This window comes from Triticum urartu, chromosome 7A (genome assembly GCF_056163025.1).
Source record: "Triticum urartu cultivar PI428250 chromosome 7A, HENAU_Tu73, whole genome shotgun sequence".
NCBI classification, from domain to species: domain Eukaryota; kingdom Viridiplantae; phylum Streptophyta; class Magnoliopsida; order Poales; family Poaceae; genus Triticum; species Triticum urartu.
The window spans coordinates 695,817,526-695,836,279 of record NC_141879.1 but is presented as its reverse complement, the minus strand read 5'-3'; the positions used below and the strand labels follow the sequence as shown (position 1 = coordinate 695,836,279).

Here is an 18,754-nt window from a genome sequence, read left to right as displayed (position 1 = left end):
CACTTGTTCTTGCCAAAATGATAAGAGTGAAGTATGTTGGCGGAGTCACCCTCAAGAACTCTCTAGTTCTTCTTCTTTTGGATCCACACCATCTTGATGGGAATCCTTGGAGTTGTAGTCGTACTTGATGAAGTGGAACTTGAAGTAGTCTTGGGAATCCACTTGACTGAGGTCTTAGGAGCTTCTTCAAATGCATCAATTTTCTCTTGAAGCTTGTCCTTGCCTTTTTGCTTGTAGTCTTGTGGTGGAAGATCATATTGAGCTTGTGTCCCCTTGAAAGAAGTATCATACTTCTCTTGTTGAGGAACAAACTTTGTCTTGGGGTATTGATCTTCTTCCCACTCAACTCCATTGGCATTGAACTTTCGTTCAAAACCAACACCTTGATTCTTTCGGTGCATTCCTTGCTTGCGCACAATTTCCTCGAATTGCTTACTCCCGGCAAGGCTTTTTTACACTCCTTTCTCTATAATTCCCTTCAATAAGATATTTTCTTGCTCAAGTGTAACTTGGCTAAGAGAATCATTAGTGGAATCAAGAGAACTACTAGAAGCAACAATATTGGATTTAGCATGATCATTGTTACTGCTAGAGGAAGAATCTTTCTTGTTCTTGTTACTAGACTTGACTTGAGGCATGTAAGTGGATAAGAGTAAATGCTTGGCAATGTAAGAAGAACTTTTCTTGCGGCGATCATCATTGATTGCTTTTAAGAACTCATGCTCTTGCTCAAGATTGAGCTTTTCAAAGCGTAATTTCTCATGAGCTCTTAAAAGTTCTCGATGATCTTCGAAGATAGTTTCATGAGCTAACTTAAGAGTGTTTAGTTCTTTAGTTAGAGCCTCAATCTTCTCCTTATCATTGTCATTCGTTTTATCTTGATTAGATGATTAATTGACGTTTCATCATAGTATTCATCACTAGAGTTGTCAACAAGCAAATCATCACCTAACAAGTCATCTTCATCACTATTGAAATCAACATACTCGGGGTGTGTTACCTTAGGAACTTTGGCCATGAAGCATCTTCCAATTCCTTCATTTGGTGAGTCAAATATGTCGTAGGAGTTGGTTGACACAAGTGCTAGACCGGCAACACCTTCATCTTGAGTATCTTCGGAGTCGGAGTGATAACTTCTCTCGGAGTGGCTGTCGGAGTCGGAGCCGGATACCCATTCACCAACATGAGCTTGATGTCTTCATTTTGTGTAGCTCCTTGATGATTTTTCCTTCCTTTCCGAATCCTTGCTTCTCCGTGAGTATCTTCGTTCATAACGATCATCTCTACTCCTTCTCTCTCTTGGTGGTGATTCTTTGCTTCTTCTTTTTGGAGAATCTTCTCTTCTCTTGTAGGGAGCCGTACACTCATTGGAATGGTGCCCGGGTCTTCCACAACTATAGCAGTTTCGCTCTCGACTAGAAGATCTTTTGTCATTGTAGGACCTTGACTTGAAGCTTCTATCTTTGCTTCTACTCTTGTAGAACTTGTTGAAGTTCTTCACCATTAAGCTCAATTCTTCATTGAAGTTTTGTTTCTCACTTGATGATGTAGGGGCTTCACATGAGGCTTTGTAGGCACCACTTGATTTGTTGTGAAGTTCCTCTTTATCCTTAAGTGACATCTCATGAGCAACAATTCTTCCAATCACCTCCGTTGGCTTGAGATCTTTGTAATTGGGCATCATTTGGATCAATGTGCACACGGTATCATATTTTCCATCCAAGGCTCTTAGAATCTTCTTGATGATGAATCTATCGGTCATCTCTTCACTTCCTAAGCCGGCAATCTCATTTGTGATGAGAGCAAGCCTAGAGTACATTTCAGCGACACCTTCACCATCCTTCATTTTGAACTTGTCAAGTTGACTTTGAAGCACATCCAACTTGGATTCGTTGACGGAGTCGGTACCTTCGTGCATATCAATCAAAATGTCCCAAATTTCCTTTGCATTCTCAAGACGACTGATTTTGTTGAATTCTTCGGGGCACAATCCGTTGAAGAGAATATCACAAGCTTGAGCATTGTATTGCAACATCTTCAACTCATCCGCGGTAGCTTCACGGTTTGGTTCTTTCCCATCAAAGAAGTCACCTTGCAAACCAACACACACAATAGCCCAAACGGTAGGGTTATGTCCAAGAATATGCATTTTCATTTTATGCTTCCAACTAGCAAAATTAGTACCATCAAAGTAAGGACCTCTACGGTGATAATTTCCCTCGCTAGATGCCATACTCTCCTAGGTTGTGAAACCAAGGCTATGACCACCAAAAGCTATGGAGATCAAAGCAAATGGAGACCAAAGCTCTGATACCACTTGTAGGATCGAAAGTATGTCTAGAGGGAGGGTGATTAGACTACTTGACCAAATAAAAACTTAACCTTTTCCCAATTTTAGTTCTTGGCAAATTTTAGCTATTGTAGGACAAGTCAAGCAATCATCACACAATTCAAGCAAGCATGCAAAGAGTATATTGGCAGCGGAAAGTAAAGCATGCAACTTGCAAGAATGTAAAGGGAAGGGTTTGGAGAATTCAAACGCAATTGAAGACACGGATGTTTTTCCCGTGGTTCGGATAGGTGGTGCTATCCTACATCCACGTTGATGGAGACTTCAACCCACGAAGGGTAGCGGTTGCGCGAGTCCACGGAGGGCTCCACCCACGAAGGGTAATGGTTGCGCGAGTCCACGGAGGGCTCCACCACGAAGGGTCCACGAAGAAGCAACCACCCACAAAGGGTCCACGAAGAAGCAACCTTGTCTATCCCACCATGGCCATCGCCCACGAAGGACTTGCCTCACTAGCGGTAGATCTTCACGAAGTAGGCGATCTCCTTGCCCTTACAAACTCCTTGGTTCAACTCCACAATCTTGTCGGAGGCTCCCAAGTGACACCTAGCCAATCTAGGAGACACCACTCTCCAATAAGTAACAAATGGTGTGTAGGTAATGAATTCCTTGCTCTTGTACTTCAAATGATAGTCTCCCCAACACTCAACTCTCTCTCATAGGATTTGGATCTGGTGGAAAGAAGGTTTGAGTGAAAAGCAACTTAGGGAAGGCTAGAGATCAAGATTCATATGGTAGGAATGGAATATCTTGGTCTCAACACATGAGTAGGTGGTTCTCTCTCAGAACATATGAGTTGGAATTGTGTATGTGTTCTGATGGCTCTCTCCACGAATGAAGAGGAGGTGGAGGGGTATATATAGCCTCCACACAAAATACAACCGTTACACACAGTTTTCCAATCTCGGTGGGACCGAATCAACAAACTCGGTCGGACCGAAAAGGTAAACCTAGTGACCGTTAGAGATTTTTGGTGGGACTGACATGCAACTCGGTAGGACCGATATGGTTAGGGTTTGGGCATAACGTAATCTCGGTGAGACCGATTACACAAACTCGGTGAGACCGAATTTGGTAATTAGCTAACCAGAGAGTTGGTCAGGCAAACTCGGTGGGACCGATTTGCTCTTTCGGTGAGACCGAAAAGTTACAAAAAGGAAACACTGAATTTACATTGCAATCTCGGTGGGACCGATTCGCTCTTTCGGTGAGACCGAAAAGTTACGAAAGGGAAACAGAGAGTTTGCAATCCCATCTCGGTGAGACCGAAATCCCTATCGGTAGAACCGAATTGCTAGGGTTTGGCAGTGGCTTATGACAAATGAAACTCGGTGGCGCCGGATAGAAAGAATCGGTAGGACCGAGTTTGGCTTAGGGTTTAGGTCATATGTGGATATGGGAAAGGAGTTGAGGGTTTTGGAGCATATTACTAATCACATGAAGCAAGAGGCTCATTAAGCAACACCTCATCCCTCCTTGATAGTATTGGCTTTTCCTAAAGACTCAATGTGATCTTGGATCACTAAAATATAAAATGAAGAGTCTTGAGCTTTTGAGCTTGAGCCAATCCTTTGTCCTTAGCATTTTGAGGGTTCCACTTTCACATCCATGCCATGCCAATCATTGAGCTTTCCTGAAATAGTCATCTTGGAATAGCATTAGCTCAATGAGCTATATGTTGTTATGAATTACCAAAACTACCTAGGGATAGTTGCACTTTCAGGTGTGTGTGTGTGTGTGTGTGTGATGCAGGTGGTGTAGAGCTACGCTGGAACGTGGATGAACACAAGCTTGTGAATTACAGCGAGACTGAGAAGAATGGAGAAGGAGCACATAGAAGAATGGCAGCAGTAACAAGCAAGCCATAAGTTTAGCGAAACCGTGGGTATGTGGTGCAGCTAGACGTTGGGACTGATAAGTCATGAATGCGTGCCTCACTTCAATGCTTGAGCCTGCCTTGTGGGCAAAGCTGTCAGACGTAATACACGGGACATACCACTTGATATATGGGAGATGGAAAACGCTATACCGGCTCCATCGCACGAATCACGTGGAAACAAGCGGTGTGGATACCGACCTCGCGTGGCTGCATGTCTACTCATGATTTATCGCATTTTCTTCTTCTTTGATGGCATGGCCACAACAAGTTTAAATACGGAGTACATTTTTGAATATCTATGGTTATTTTTGGAGCATAGTATTGTTCTGTTCATGGCATCTTTTTAAGAACAGTTAACGCGACCCTTGCCCGCCCCCTAGTGAGCGATCAGAATCGTTCGATAGGAGCATTTCCCAAACGATCAATCGCCAGCTATTAGGGTCCTTGAATCAATAGCATACGCCGGACAAATTTCTCTTCCTCGGACAAGGTCAACCCTCCTCACGTAGATCATCTTCCTTATCTTGTGGCGCTTGACGGACAAGAAGGAGACAACGGCTAGGCAGCCATGTTCGTGTTACCCTCCATTGGTGAGCTCGAAGCACCCGCCGATGAAGCTCGTCGCACTCGAAGCATCCGCTGATGAAGCTCGTCGCACCACCACTGGATCCCAGCATCCCCGTTCATAGTCACAACACACGTGTGTCGCAGCTTCACCCTGTCCCAGGTGGTAGCCTCACCGTCGTGTCGACATCGTTGTCGTAGCATCAACTTCACCGGGAGGAGCCTTCTAGGTCGACCTTTGAATGGTTCAAAGCCTGTGAATATATGAAATGAGTTGCGAGTGACGGGGAAGCAAGGAAGAAAAATAAGGCAATTCAAGATCTTGCAATCAAAAACATCAGTCTTGAGGGGAGAATCAACCAGATTGAGGCTGAAAATCAAAGGCAGTGAAAAGATGGAGAATGAGCGGCACGATTGTTCTGTGAGTTCGGGTGAACAGTAAAACAAAAAGAAAATGAAAAAAATTCAAAAAAAAATCCCTTTTTTGTGTGAACCGTTGACAAAAGTTTAATAGGTTGCAAAATTTCAACACCAAAATAACATTCATGGAAAATCTAGCAATAAAATCGATGCTCCAAACTGTTATTTTCAAACACATTTTGAAGCATCAATTTTCTTTTTTGCCAGATTTTCCACCAATGTCGTATGGTGCTGAAATTTTGCAAGCTATTAAAACTTTTGTCAATGTTTCACACAAATTTTTGGATTTTTTAAATTATTTTTCTTATTTTTCTTCTGATTTTACTGTTCATCCAAGCTCATATGAGCTCGGGATCAGAACAGCACTTTCGGAGAACGAGAACAAAGATGCAAAATCATAGATATTTGCTGTAAATGTTAGCAAACAATAATTATTTGTATTTTACATACTGGTGACTAAAATGTATACCGTGTGGCTTAGGTTCTAGCCTCCTAAAGGAAAATCAGGGGGTGCTCTGCTTCCTCTGCTTTGCTCTGCTTCGGCCGCACCTTTGTTACAGCGTACGCTCTCCGGCTGAGAAGTTCCCTCTTCTTCCCCGGTGCCCTAGCTCGACGCCGCCGCCTTGCCGTTGCCGTAGCCCCGCCGACGCCTCACATCCCCCGAGCCCTCCCCCTGTCAGACGCCTCACCGCCTCTGACTTTAAGGCCGCATCGCGTCACCACGTCCTGCCGCGATCTTGGGCATTGGTTCTCGAGGTACGACTGCTCTCTGTCGTCCAGCCAACTCATCCTAATCCCTGATGATTAATCAAACCTCCAAGAAATCTGGGTGCTCACCATGTAGACCGGTCCGGCGGTATTGTCGGGGCAATGCATGGAGATCAGTGCTTCATTTGCTTCGCGTATTTAGATGCGCGTTGAATGTGAGATGTGAGAAATTCTGCTCGGACGCCTTTGTAGCTCTGAAATCTGAATGTTGGTCAACAGTCTTGCCAAATACAGTAGAAAATTTTATATGAGGCGATGAGCTGCTCACTAGAGAGAGACATGCTGGAAATCCCAATCAGCACTAGTTACAGTCTCATAGAAGTTGTTCATGCGGTGGCTCCCGAACAAGCATGCATGAATGCAGTTGCAAGAGACCGAGCTGTTACTGTTACTGCATTTTTACATGGAACCTGTTTTCCATGTGGGGTATAACTGTAGAAGGGAGAACACTTTGATTCTAGTTTCAGTGTTTTGCATTTGAAATTTGGCAGATGTTTTGCATTTTAAATTTGACAGATGACAACATCATCTGGGACCCTTTCTTCTGCTCTTTTTTTGTGAACGCAGACTTGGATGCTCTTTTGCAATTTTTTTTTGTTGAGTTGAATGCTCTTTTGCATCTACTTGGAACAAGTTCATGTGATCTTGTGCAGTATCACTATTCATCTAGTACCGTTGTAAAAAAAATGACTAAAAAAAGGCACATCCTAGTCCCAGCTGAAGAAGCATCACATGGGAATAGGAAACACAAACACAACAGCAATTTTTGTCATCTCACTACAGAGAGAGAGAGAGAGACATGGTGGAAATCAGAATCATCACTAGTTAGTTATAGGTAGTTTTCACAAAGGTAATTTTTTTTTGTCTATTTTTGCAGGATCCTCTGGGCGATTAGAAAGGTAAGCTAGCTAGGGTCATTGATATTCTTGGAAGTATTATTTATCTGTCTATTTTCTTAGGCTTTCTCACAGCTTTCTTCTTCACCGGGGAATTTCAATCATGACTAAAATTGGCAAAAGGTAAATTCTCCGAAACCAAATAATAAATATGTCATGGTTTGTATAGTTGAGTTTGAGGACTTTTATTCAGCTAAGCAATCCTCGAGTAATTGCCTAGAAATATTTATCCAAATTGTGTCTTTTCAAATTCACATGCACACTCTTGCATACCTCTTAACTCTTAAGAGAATGTGGTCGTAAGAAATTCTGTAGGAATGAAGGAAATTATTTATTTTCCTGATAGGCACATTGTTGCCCTCATGCTTGGTAACGATCCGATACTTCTTGGTCATTGCAGGAGCTTTTAGGTTTCATTGTTTTCCCCTACAAATAATCGTCTTACAAATGGTCTATGTTCATTTCATTTATAGGATCAAGTTTGTCATATGTTTGTATCTTACATAGGTCACCAACAAGTTGAAATTCGAGTATTTGAGAGATAAGCATACATGTTGCGGCTTAGAAGAATGTTATGTACTATATTCTAAGAACTGGAAGTATTATGTATTTTTCTTTGTCTATCTTGGTAATCCTACTCTTATCTTCTATCTGTACTTTACCAGGGAGTTTTTATTATGACTAACTTGACAAAAGGTAAATCCTCCAAAACCGCACATAGTATAAATATGCAGGTTAGTTTAGTTTCAGGTTTCTAAATTACAACTTTGTCTTTCCCCTCATTAGGAAACATTTGTAGGTCTGAATCTATTCAAAGGCTTGCTTTTACTATTGAAATTCTTCTTTTTTGTTAAGAGTTATTTCATGAATTTATTTCATATATAATATGTACAATTATTGGATTAGGTTTTAAGAACATCAGAGTAATTTACAAAGTTGCAAACAAAGAGTATTTTGTTCATTTAATTTTCATTTATCATGGGTATGCTTCTCTGAATAATTCTCCTACCTAAGGACACATGCATGTTCTACCTCGGCTCATGGCTCTTATTCGTTAACCGAGATGGTACATAGTTCACCGGAGTTACGTTTATAAATATAATTTCACACGGTGCTACATGAGGGCTTCGAGAAGTGCCCAAATGACGAAACACGGAAAATGATCTGATTGCATGTTGTTGATATGTTGGAGTTAAAATTAGCGAAAAGTTTGAACCTCTGCTTCCAAGTGGGTTCCATCTAATGGAAGTACCAAAATATATGTCGAAGTTGGTTTGTATTTTGATCCTCATGGAAAATATTGTACTTTATTTCCGTGGGTTATGACCCTATACTAACTGTTAGAGCATTGTCCAATATGTAGGAACGTTCGTGTACCTCAAACATGTGCATGCATATAGTTCTTTCATAGTGCCTTTGTTTACTTTTAATTATCAACTTAATAAATGTCGTTTAAAAATGTAAGAGCAACTCCAATGGAGCGACCCATTTCGTCCGCGGCCGTCCGTTTGGGTCGGCGCGGACAGAAAAGGCGACCCAACGCGTCGACCTAAACGGACACACGTTCGTTTTTCGTCCGCGGGCGGCCCATTCCCGACCCAATTTTGAGCATGATTTGCGTCGGCGTGGACACGCGACGGATGCGCGCGCGGATCGCCTACTCCTGTCCCCGGGCCCGCTGGTTTGTGGCACATTGGCCTATCTTCCCCCGGCTAACAAGCAACCCTCGCCCCCTCCACCTCCCCCGGCTCCTCCGTCACCGACGCCGTCGGCCATTTTTGCGGCGACTCTTCCAGCTGTCGCCGCCTCCACATCCGCCCAGCAACGCCGCCCCTGTCCCCAGGCGCCCGCCGCCGCCGGGGAGCGAACTAGTTCCCGCGCCGCTTCCCCCACCGCACAGCCGCCCGCAACTAAGAAGACGCCTCGCCGCCCCCGCCACATACGACCGGCACGCTCGTCGGACGCCGTCACACTCGTCGGACGCCGGCAGGGCAACTAGCTGGTCTGTGGGCGCCGCGTCTCCCCTGCCGTCTCCTTCTTCAACGCGCGCAAACTGTTCGACAGTTTGCCAAGGTACGAAAATGGACTCCGCCGATGAGTGTTTTTTTCCAAAATTTCATTTGCGACTCCGACGATTCGTCGTCCGACGGTGAGGAGGAGATATTGGCTGCCGTGTTGGTCCATCACCACCTCAACAGCCAGCGACCGTTGTTCCGTGGCTCCATTCCGGGCCACCTTTGTTGGCGACGAATGCCAGAAGGGGCTTCCCAGGGATGCTTGGCAGCATAGACTGCATGCACTGGGAGTGGAAGAACTGTCCTTCTGCTTGGCAAGGGCAATATAAGGGACATGTCAGGGCTTGCACTATCATACTAGAGGCCGTGACATCTCAAGATCTCTGAATCTGTCACTCTTTCTTTGGCATGGCTGGATCACACAATGATATCAACGTGCTTCAGCGCTCGCCGGTGTTTGCTAGGCTTGCCGAAGGCAATAGCCCACCGGTGAATTTTACTGTCAACGGACACAACTACGACAAAGGATACTACCTAGGTGACGGTATCTATCCTCAGTGGACCACTATTGTCAAAGACAATACCCAACCCTGTCGGAGAGAAGAGGAAAAGGATTTTCCCAAGAGCAAGAGAGTGCCAGGAAGGATATCGAGCGTGCCTTTGGTGTTTTGCAATCTTGATGGGGCATCGTTCGGTATCCTGCTAATATCTGAAGCACGCAGAAACTGTGGGAGGTGATGACTGCTTGTGTGATCATGCACAATATGATCGTAGAAGACGAGCGCTCGGAACGTCTGTACGATAAGGGTTTCAGTTTCAGGATGAGAATGGTGTGCCTGAGCATGGAGTAGAAGCAACGTTTGAACAGTTCACCCAATTTCATCAAGACATGCGTGATTGGAAAACTCACGTGCAGCTGCAAAATGATTTGATTGAGTATATGTGGGGTCATGTTGGCAACCGATAGATGTATCTTCTTTTATTCGTTTGCAAAACTATGAAATATTTATTTTTATTTTTATTTGTATCCGGCTTGTAAAATTATACTATTTTATTTGGTAAACTATGCTATTTGACAATATGTTTGAATGTAAACCAATATAATATTGGATAGCCAGCCGACCACGCCGGCACGTATGGTTCGGCGCGTTGGGCGCGCTGCCGATCCAAATCTAAAAAAGAACGGACGCTGGGTGGGCAGTCGACCCAAACGGATAAAAAACGAACGAAATCGCCGTCCATTTGGCTCACCCATTGGAATTGCTCTGACTGGCCGCCAAATGGAGACGGGACGGACACGTGAACGTGCGGCGTGTCCGCTTCACATCTGCGCTGAGGTATTTTAAACCTAAATTTAGGTAAAAAATGAATCCGTATGGACATGTTTTGGGAATGGGTCGTCACGTTGCGACAATATTTTTATCCACAACGACCTAAACAAATGCGGGCAGATGAAATGTATCGCTGCGTTGGAGACGCTGTTAACGGAGCAAAGTCGTTGGTAGTCGGACCGAGCAAAGTAATTGCTGAGGCAGGTAGTGGACGAGACTGTAGAAAGAATCCACGCTGAGCAGTAAGTAGCAAATGTCTTGTCGGCTCCATAAAAGGATTCTTTTTTCCCCTGCTCTCCACTGCCATCGCATCTGCAAGCCCAAATCAACACACAGAGAGAGATAGAGAGCAGAGCAACCATGGCGGAAGTTCTGGTGAGCGCATCCACAGGGGCAATGGGTTCCCTACTGCGGAAGTTGGGAGCTATGTTGACGGATGAATACAAGCTGCTCAAGAATGTCCGTGGGGACATCAAGTTCCTCAAGGACGAGCTGGAGGTCATGTACGCATTCCTCCTCAAGATGTCAGATGTGGAGGAGCCTGATGAACCAACAAAGCTGCGTGTGACGGCGGTGCGGGAGATGTCCTACAAGATAGAGGACAACATCGACAAGTTCATGGTCCTCGTGGAACAGGAACACGGGTCCTCCTGTTCCGAGGCGGCTCATGGCGTCGCCAAGCTCATGGACAAGTGCAAGAACTTGCTGCCGGACATCAAGACCCGCCGCAGGATCGCCAAGGAGGTCAAAGACATCAAGAAAGAAATTAAGGATGTCAGCGACAGGTTTTCAAGGTACCAGATCTGGTTCTCTTTACAGTACTATTAGTACCTACCATCAGATTTGCGACTGAGCTGATGCTTGCATCCATCTATCCGATTTGTTGTCACTCAAGGTACAAGATTGACTCCTCCTCCTCCTCTATGCCGGCAAAAGACAAGGTCGACCCTCGACTTCGTGCAGTCTACAAAGACGCCACAGAGCTCGTCGGAATTGATGGACCAAAAGATGAACTTGTCAAGTGGCTGAATGAGAAAGAGGGCCAGTCACTTAAATCTGTCTCTATTGTTGGATATGGAGGGTTGGGCAAGACCACGCTCGCCAACCAGATCCGGGTCAACCTTGGAGCGACCTTCGACTGCGGGGCTTTTGTCTCGATTTCACGCAAGCCTGACATGAAGGCGATATTAAGATCTATATTATCACAAATCACCAAGAAAGACGATGCTTGCTCTAGATTAGATGATATACAACTCATCATCGACAAGATTCGAGAATTCCTCCAAGACACAAGGTATATATGTGAGATCTGCTACAAAGTAACATTGCTTAATGCCTAGAATTTTGCTAATGAAGATTGTTTTGTGTGATTTACATTCGTCCTCAACTTGTATGACTGCGTTTAAAATTTGAAGTCATTGTGTCTTGCAACTTATGTCGATCTGTTCACTAGAAGATATAGCTAAAATCTGTATGCGGATTTCTGGCGCCACACATTTTCTAATTGATTGCCACAGGTTTGTCAAACTTGCGGCTATGTTCTGTTTATTAAATAATTGTGACATGGCGCCAGTGAAAACAATAGACTACATGCAATTCCCTTTTTTTTCACAAACAAATATCCGCACGCACTACATGACTGCAAATATATCTATCTTCTAAGGACCCAAAGCGTGCAGACCACTGTTACCGGATATGCTGTACATTAGGTTTGTGATTAGCCACTTTAAGAACATAGGGTTTCTAGAGGCTATAAACCTACGGTTATCAGTATTATAATCCTGAATGGATATCAAATATTGAAGAATTAATAGAGGAATTAATCATGGTCAGATCGGACCAGCCTGACTAGCGTAACAAAATGATAACCGTAGTTTGTTGCTTCTTTCCTGGTTTCGTAGCAATTTGCATGACAAATTGAGGCGCAGACCCACTCAATATGTCATCCTACCAATCATGAGGAAATAACTTGTTACCAAGAAGACAAAAGAAAATAGGTAATCCCCATCATTGTTTCGATATCTATCCTCTTGCGAACATGCTATTGGCAGTGGCAAAACATTGTACCTTGCCACTGGCAACAGCTGCCTTGACTCGGCCTGAGCATGTCGTCAAGGAATTCATAATTTTTCCTCTTGGTTGTTAAATCTTGCTATTTTTTGTTTGCCTCCTATGGAAATGTTTTTTTCCTTATATTGCGACCAAATTGTATCTAAGAGCAACTCCAACGTGCCGACGGAGTTTTTGTTTACTTTTTGTCCATTTGGATCGGCCGAGCGGACGGGTGTGTCCGGTTTTGCCATTGGGTGCGTGGGTGCGCCCAATATGGCCTACGCATTAGTCTGTGTGGGCATTTAAAAAAACTTAAAAAGCTTACAATAATTAAACAAAATAAAAATGCATATTAAAACCGGTCAAAGTCCACATAAACATAAAAGATTAAAACATTAATAAAAAAACTATGGCCCCAGCCTGCAGCCCTAGGCGTCGTCCTCGTCGTCGGAGCGGGTGAGATCGAAGAATGCTGGCGGCTCAGACCACAGGAAGGCCTGCTGGTAGGCCACCAACGCCGCTTGCTGCCGCGGTGGCTTTGCTTGGCGCCGCGCGCGCTCCTCCTCGTACGCCCAATGAAGCCGGTGCTCCTCATCCTCGGGCTCCCGCTGCATGCGGACCTGGTCGTCCTCCCGTTCCTCCTCCAGCGTGTGGTCTTTCCACGCCGCGAGATAGGCCGCCTCCTCCTCTGTCGCGCCCAGCCAAACAGGCAGCGCGCTCACCCACTCCCGGACGATGCCCTGCCATTGGTAGACGCTGGTGGGCGCGGGTGGTGCTGACGCTAGCGCGGGCGGTTACGATGGGGCCGGTGGTGGTGGCAGGTAGACGTTGTCGCTCGCAGCCGACAATTGCAGTGCGTCCTCGAGGCCAGGCCACCAGGAGTCCTCGGGCTGGGACTCCTCAATGGCGCGCTGGGTCGCCTCCTCCAACGCCTCGAGGAACGCCGCCTCTTCCTCCTCACCCTACTGCTTGACCACCGGCGGTGGCGGTGGAGGGCGTGCTTCGAGCTGGACGGCGCCATGGCGGCACACATCGTGCTCGGTGGTGAACCAGACGTCCCAGTTAGGGGAGTCTGGCGTGTAGGCGGGGTCGTAGAACTGCTCCGACGTCAGGAGAGCACACCCGTCTCGGATCTTCTTGGCTCGCGGACGTTCAAACCACGCCACGGACGACACCGAAATGCGGTGGGGGTCGAGGTGCCAGCCGTGGGGGAGGTTCACGTCCAGCCACGACAGTGGGACGCGGTACTCCTAGTGGTACTGCACGGTCCCGTGGCGTTGTCGCCCTCCCGTCCCATGACGCCGACACCAATGCGCACCCCTTCGTCAGCGGCCTCACCGGTCCTTGCGCTGAGCCAGCCTCGTGGTCGTGCTTCCCCTTGCCCTTGCCTTTGCCGAAGAAGCCCATGATGACTAGGGTTTTCTGTCGTCGGTGAGGGAGCAGATGTGGACTGGAGTGGGAGGAGAAGTGGATAAGGCCGGCCCCGCCGCACCATTGCAATTAAAAAGGATGCGATTTGGACACTTCTAGTCACTGCCATGCGGGCCCGAGGTAGGTGGGCTGCATTGACTATGACTGCGGTGGTAGTTGGTTGGCCGACACGCGGGCATGAGGCGGACGCGCAGCACGTCCATCTCGTGTTCGTGTGGACGCAAATCAGGTGCAAATTTGGGTTGGAAATGTGTCCACATGGACACCGAGCGGACGTGGTTTGGGTTTGTGTCCGCGTGTTGGGCTGGCGTTTTTGTCCATTTCGACTCAAACGGACACGCGCGGACCAATGCGCCGGCGCGTTGGAGTTGCTTGTACCTAGTACTATGTGTGGAGTTGTTATCTTTGAGTTTCTTCCCAATTTGTAGTTGTGTATTATTGTGAGATGCTCTGAGGATTTCACTTATCGTACAAGTATGTTTTAGATAATGACATCTTTATTGATGTTAGACAATTACATCAAGGTGTATTATATCTAGGATGCACACAGATGTGACATTGTTTCGGGATTTTACGTTACTTGATAGGTATTACTATAAATATCTAATGAGCTCTAATGCGTATATTCATAAAACTGTGTTGCAGGTACTTCATCATAATTGATGATATATGGGAGTTAGGAACATGGGAAACTTTGAAATGTGCATTTGTCAAGAATACATTGGGCAGCAGAATAATTATCACAACACGTATAGTTGATGTTGCCAAATCTTGCTCTCCTTCTAGTGAAGATCTTGTCTATGAGATGAAACCACTCAGTGAGGCTGACTCAAAGAAATTGTTTTTCAAGAGGATATTTGGCTGTGAAGAAAGCTGTCCTGATAGCTTGAAAGAAGCTGCCAATGATATTTTGAAAAAATGCCGTGGTCTACCTCTGGCCATCAATGCCATTTCTAGCTTGTTGGCCACAACAAGGGAAACAAAAGAAGAGTGGGATCGGGTGCGACATTCAATACGCTCTTCAAAGGTCAAAAGTGATATAATAGAGACCATGAATTACATATTATCCCTTAGTTATTTTGATCTTCCCCACCACCTAAGAAGCTGCTTATTGTACTTGGCTCTGTTTCCTGAAGACAAATTGATTGAAAGGCAGCGGTTGGTACGCAGATGGATTTCTGAAGGCTTTATCCATGGAGAAAGTGGACAAGATCTTATGGAATTAGGAGAGGAATATTTTCACCAGCTTGTAAACAGAAGTCTAATACAGCCCGGCAACATATGGTATGACGGCAAGGCAAAGTATTGCCGAGTCCATGACACCATCCTTGATTTCCTAATTGAGAAATCCTCTGAAGAGAACATGTGTACTGTCCTAAAGAAACAATGCAAGCCTAATGGCATAGTTCGTCGGCTCTTTCTAATGGGGAATGAGGATGAAGAAATCGTGGAGCAATTGGATCTGTCACACGCTCGGTCAATCAGTGCTTTTGGGGGTATCAAGCTATTGCCTTCGCTTGGGAGGTCAAAATGCTTGCGCGTGCTAGACTTGCAACACTGCGGTCAGTTGAAAAATCATCATATCAAGGACATTGAAAGACTCTATCAGCTGAGATACTTGGATATCTCTTATACAGGAATCACGGAGCTTCCCAGGCAAATTGGGGAGTTGCTGTATCTAGAGACGCTAGTTACATCCTATCGATTACGTGAGCTTCCTGAAAGCACAAGTCGGCTACAACGACTGGCACGTTTGACTGTTGACCGCGGTTGTAAGCTTCCAGATGGGTTGGGAAACTTGATAAACTTGCAAGAGCTTGATTGCATTGATGCCTTGCAGTTGAAGCATGTGGAAGAGCTCGGCAAACTAACAAATCTGAGAAAGCTGAGGATTAAATTGTACACTGATGGGATTGAAGGCAACAAATTAGAAGAGTCCAAGGAAAAGCTGGTGTCCTCTCTCTGTAAACTGGACGAATGCGGCCTCCGTTCCCTGAGTATTGATTATTTTCCGAGAGAAAAGGATGGAGAAGAGCCGTTCCTCCCTGCTTTGGGTTGTATCGAGGAGGTTTTTGTATATTATGGACAAGATATCAGCTGGATTAGCAGATGGCTCGCGTCACTTCCCAACCTACAGAGGTTGACTTTCGATGGTCCGAAAATGGAGCAGCAGGATATTGAGATGATTGGATTGATACCCAATCTGATCTATTTGACAATGTCTTTACCGGGAACAGACGACGCTGGGCGGTTCATCATCACGCGTGAAGGATTTCAACAGTTGCAGAGTTTTCGGGTTTACGATACTCGTATGGGAGTTTTAATGTTTGAACCGGGGGCTATGCCGAGGCTCAAGGAGCTTAAACTCTATAACATCATCGGAAAGCCCAAATCTGGTGCGGTCGATTTCGACTTTGGCATCCAACGCCTCTCCAGCCTTGCTCGCCTCACTGTCGGCTTATACTGCGTTGGCTCGACGGCGGCAGAAGTAGAGGCTGCGGAGGATGCTTTCAAGAGCATGGCCGAGGCGAACCCCAACCGTCCAATACTGGAGATGACAAGATATAATCCGCAGGATATGTTACGAGACGAGCAAATAGATATGGCAGGCTCAGGTACTATTAACACGTTTATACTTTTGTCTTGGTGAGCAGTAGATCAAAAGATGTGCATATGCTTAATTCTTTTTCCGGTCATCTATTTCAGCTACAACGCCGGCCGTCAAGTCCTAGATGCCTAAACCGAGATGCGCCTTTGGTTATGGAGCCCAAGTCACGTACTCTGATTGGATGCTGCAACAAATGAAGCTCCACATTTCTATTCGGGCTACCTCTTTGTCGCAAAGCTGGTGTACTCTTGTGATTTGTGTTGCGCAACTGATTCTTCTGTACATGTCTGGAAGTATCACGAATTAGTGGAATGATTAGGAATAAGTAAGACAAGTATCACGAATTCAGAGTCAGATGCAATTTTTTTCTTTTCTTTTGGGCATAAGTAGATTGTCATTTGAGTATTTTTTCCATTAATATTTGTGTATTCTTAGATTGAGACTTTGATATGTAACCCAGATTTCTGTTGTTAGGAAAGACATACCGTGTAGCTTATCAGAAGAAAAGATCTGGCGTGCATCTATATTCTATAACCTGTATGCAGTAATCAGATCCACATTTGTTCTATATTCATTGTGCCCTTGGATCATACTCACTGCCATAGTTAAATGTTTGTGAGGACTTGTTGTCTCTCAATTGTAACCCTTGGAATAAAACTCCCATATGATTTGCCAAAAAAAAAAACTAGCATATCACTGTTTTTTTTTCACATCCAAGAAAACATATATGGAGTAATAAAAAAAATTCAACTTGGATGAAAAATGTGAAAATGGCCAAACCATAATTAAATAACATCATTAGATTGTTCCCTGCAAAAAATACATCATTAGATTGTTAAATATAATTGAACCTTTTGTTGTCTTTTTTCTAACATGCACGTGGCGGTCAAAGATGCGTATTAAAAGACTATGTCAGCATGTTTATTGTGAGTCTTGGTATGAATATTGGTCTGTCCTGATTCATCCATTTTGCCTGGCAACATTTTCTATACAAAAATGTAATTTGAATTAACATGCAGACGACTGTCAAAGATATACTACTGTACATCAAAGACCACGTCAACGCGTAGACAGATTTGTGTTTACAAACTAGGCGGGTAGTGGGAAAGGATCCCATATATGTTGCATTGTTGATTATCCACTTTTACTAGGAACGGATCCCAAGTTCGCCCCAGAAGCCGTTATTTGAAATTAAAATTCAGCTAAATTTTGACGAAAATGACACGAATTAGGACCAAATTCAGCTAAATTTTGACGAAAATGACACGAATTAGGACCAAATTCAGGAGTAGGGCGTTTTGGTGAGCGAGCTCCATGGAGCCCTTTATTTTTGAAAAATTCAAAATTCAAACTTTTTTACTTCAAAAAATTCTGAAAATAAATATGCAACTATACACGGATGAAATGTATGTGTGTGTAAAAAATCAAGATGAAATACTTCGAAATGCGACCTGTACAAAAAGACAAATTTCTGGACTTTGAGGATGAATAGTAACATGTGTTAAAAAGTCTCAGATTTGTCTTTTTTGCACAACCTTCATTTCAACGTATTTCGTCCTAAAAATTTACACACATGTGTGTTATGCCTCCATGTATATCTGTAATTTTTTTCAGTTTTTTTGAATTGTAAAAATATGAATTTTCATGATTTTTGTGTTTTTCAAAAACCGGCCTCCATGGAGGCCGAGCTCCAAAAGGCATTTTCGCAAATTCAGGCAGTTTTCATTCATTTGTACAAATTTAATAGACATAATTAAAAAGCTAAAAAAAACTACGCCGCCGACGCCGCCTACTGCATGCCGAGGAGGCGGTATAAGGCGGTGTAGTCGCCGCCGTCTTGGACGCCTCCGTCCTTGCTGCAGCCCTGTCCTGGGTGCCGAGGCGGACGGGGTTGGACGGCGCTGGCGCCTCATCACCGCTGTCATCGAGGATGACGACGCTGTCCTCGTCCCGGCCGCGGCGCCGAGCGGCGATCTCCTTGAGGGCGTGGCGCTGGCGCTCCATTTCATCCCGGACATAGTCGTCTCGCGCCCACTGCAGATCGGTCTCCAGGTCGGCGGCCATGTCGATGTGCAACATTTTCCTCTTATAGCAACCGACCATTGTAACCCTAGGTACCCCGGTATCTATATAAGCCGTTGGGGTTAGGCCGTATATAGGACAACTTAGAGACACATGATCTCAAGGTAGATCAATCATGTACTCGTTACTTCCCAATCAATACAACAAAAGTAGGACGTAGGGTTTTAACTTTTCGAGAGGGCCTGAACCTGGGTAAAACATTATGTCCCCTTGTTCATGTTACCATCGTTCCAAAGCTATCAGATCGGGACCCCGTACCCGAGATTTGCTGGATTTAGCTCCATCACTGGGTCGATAGCATAGCCAGATTGGATCTACCACCGCACCACTGCGGATGAGCCGATATGCCACTGCGCCA

General features: G+C 45.0%; 1 protein-coding gene across 3 annotated transcripts; it reads left to right on the top strand.

Annotated features, from left to right (window-relative positions):
• The first annotated feature begins 10,470 nt into the window (after nucleotides 1–10,470).
• Nucleotides 10,471–16,848, top strand: LOC125518968 (disease resistance protein RGA5). 3 transcript variants are annotated; one of them, XM_087534734.1, is made up of 4 exons: nucleotides 10,471–11,017; nucleotides 11,119–11,517; nucleotides 14,352–16,268; nucleotides 16,343–16,848. In XM_087534734.1, the coding sequence occupies exons 1-4, from the start codon at nucleotides 10,584–10,586 to the stop codon at nucleotides 16,509–16,511; spliced, it is 2,919 nt and encodes a 972-aa protein (XP_087390860.1). In that variant the 5' UTR covers nucleotides 10,471–10,583; the 3' UTR covers nucleotides 16,512–16,848. The 3 variants fall into 3 exon arrangements, with proteins under 3 accessions (XP_087390860.1, XP_087390859.1, XP_048539818.2); XM_048683861.2 differs by having other exon boundaries at nucleotides 10,480–11,017; nucleotides 14,352–16,321; nucleotides 16,413–16,848; XM_087534733.1 differs by having other exon boundaries at nucleotides 10,473–11,017; nucleotides 14,352–16,356.
• Nucleotides 16,849–18,754: the final 1,906 nt, after the last annotated feature.

Bases quoted from the DNA above. Each gene is read 5' to 3' on its own strand.
- LOC125518968 (XM_087534734.1), top strand. From the start codon at position 10,584: ATGGCGGAAGTTCTGGTGAGCGCATCCACAGGGGCAATGGGTTCCCTA. The intron at 11,018-11,118 runs GTACCAGATCTG...TTGTCACTCAAG, and splicing joins GTCAGCGACAGGTTTTCAAG to GTACAAGATTGACTCCTCCT. The intron at 16,269-16,342 runs ATATAATCCGCA...ACACGTTTATAC, and splicing joins CCAATACTGGAGATGACAAG to TTTTGTCTTGGTGAGCAGTA.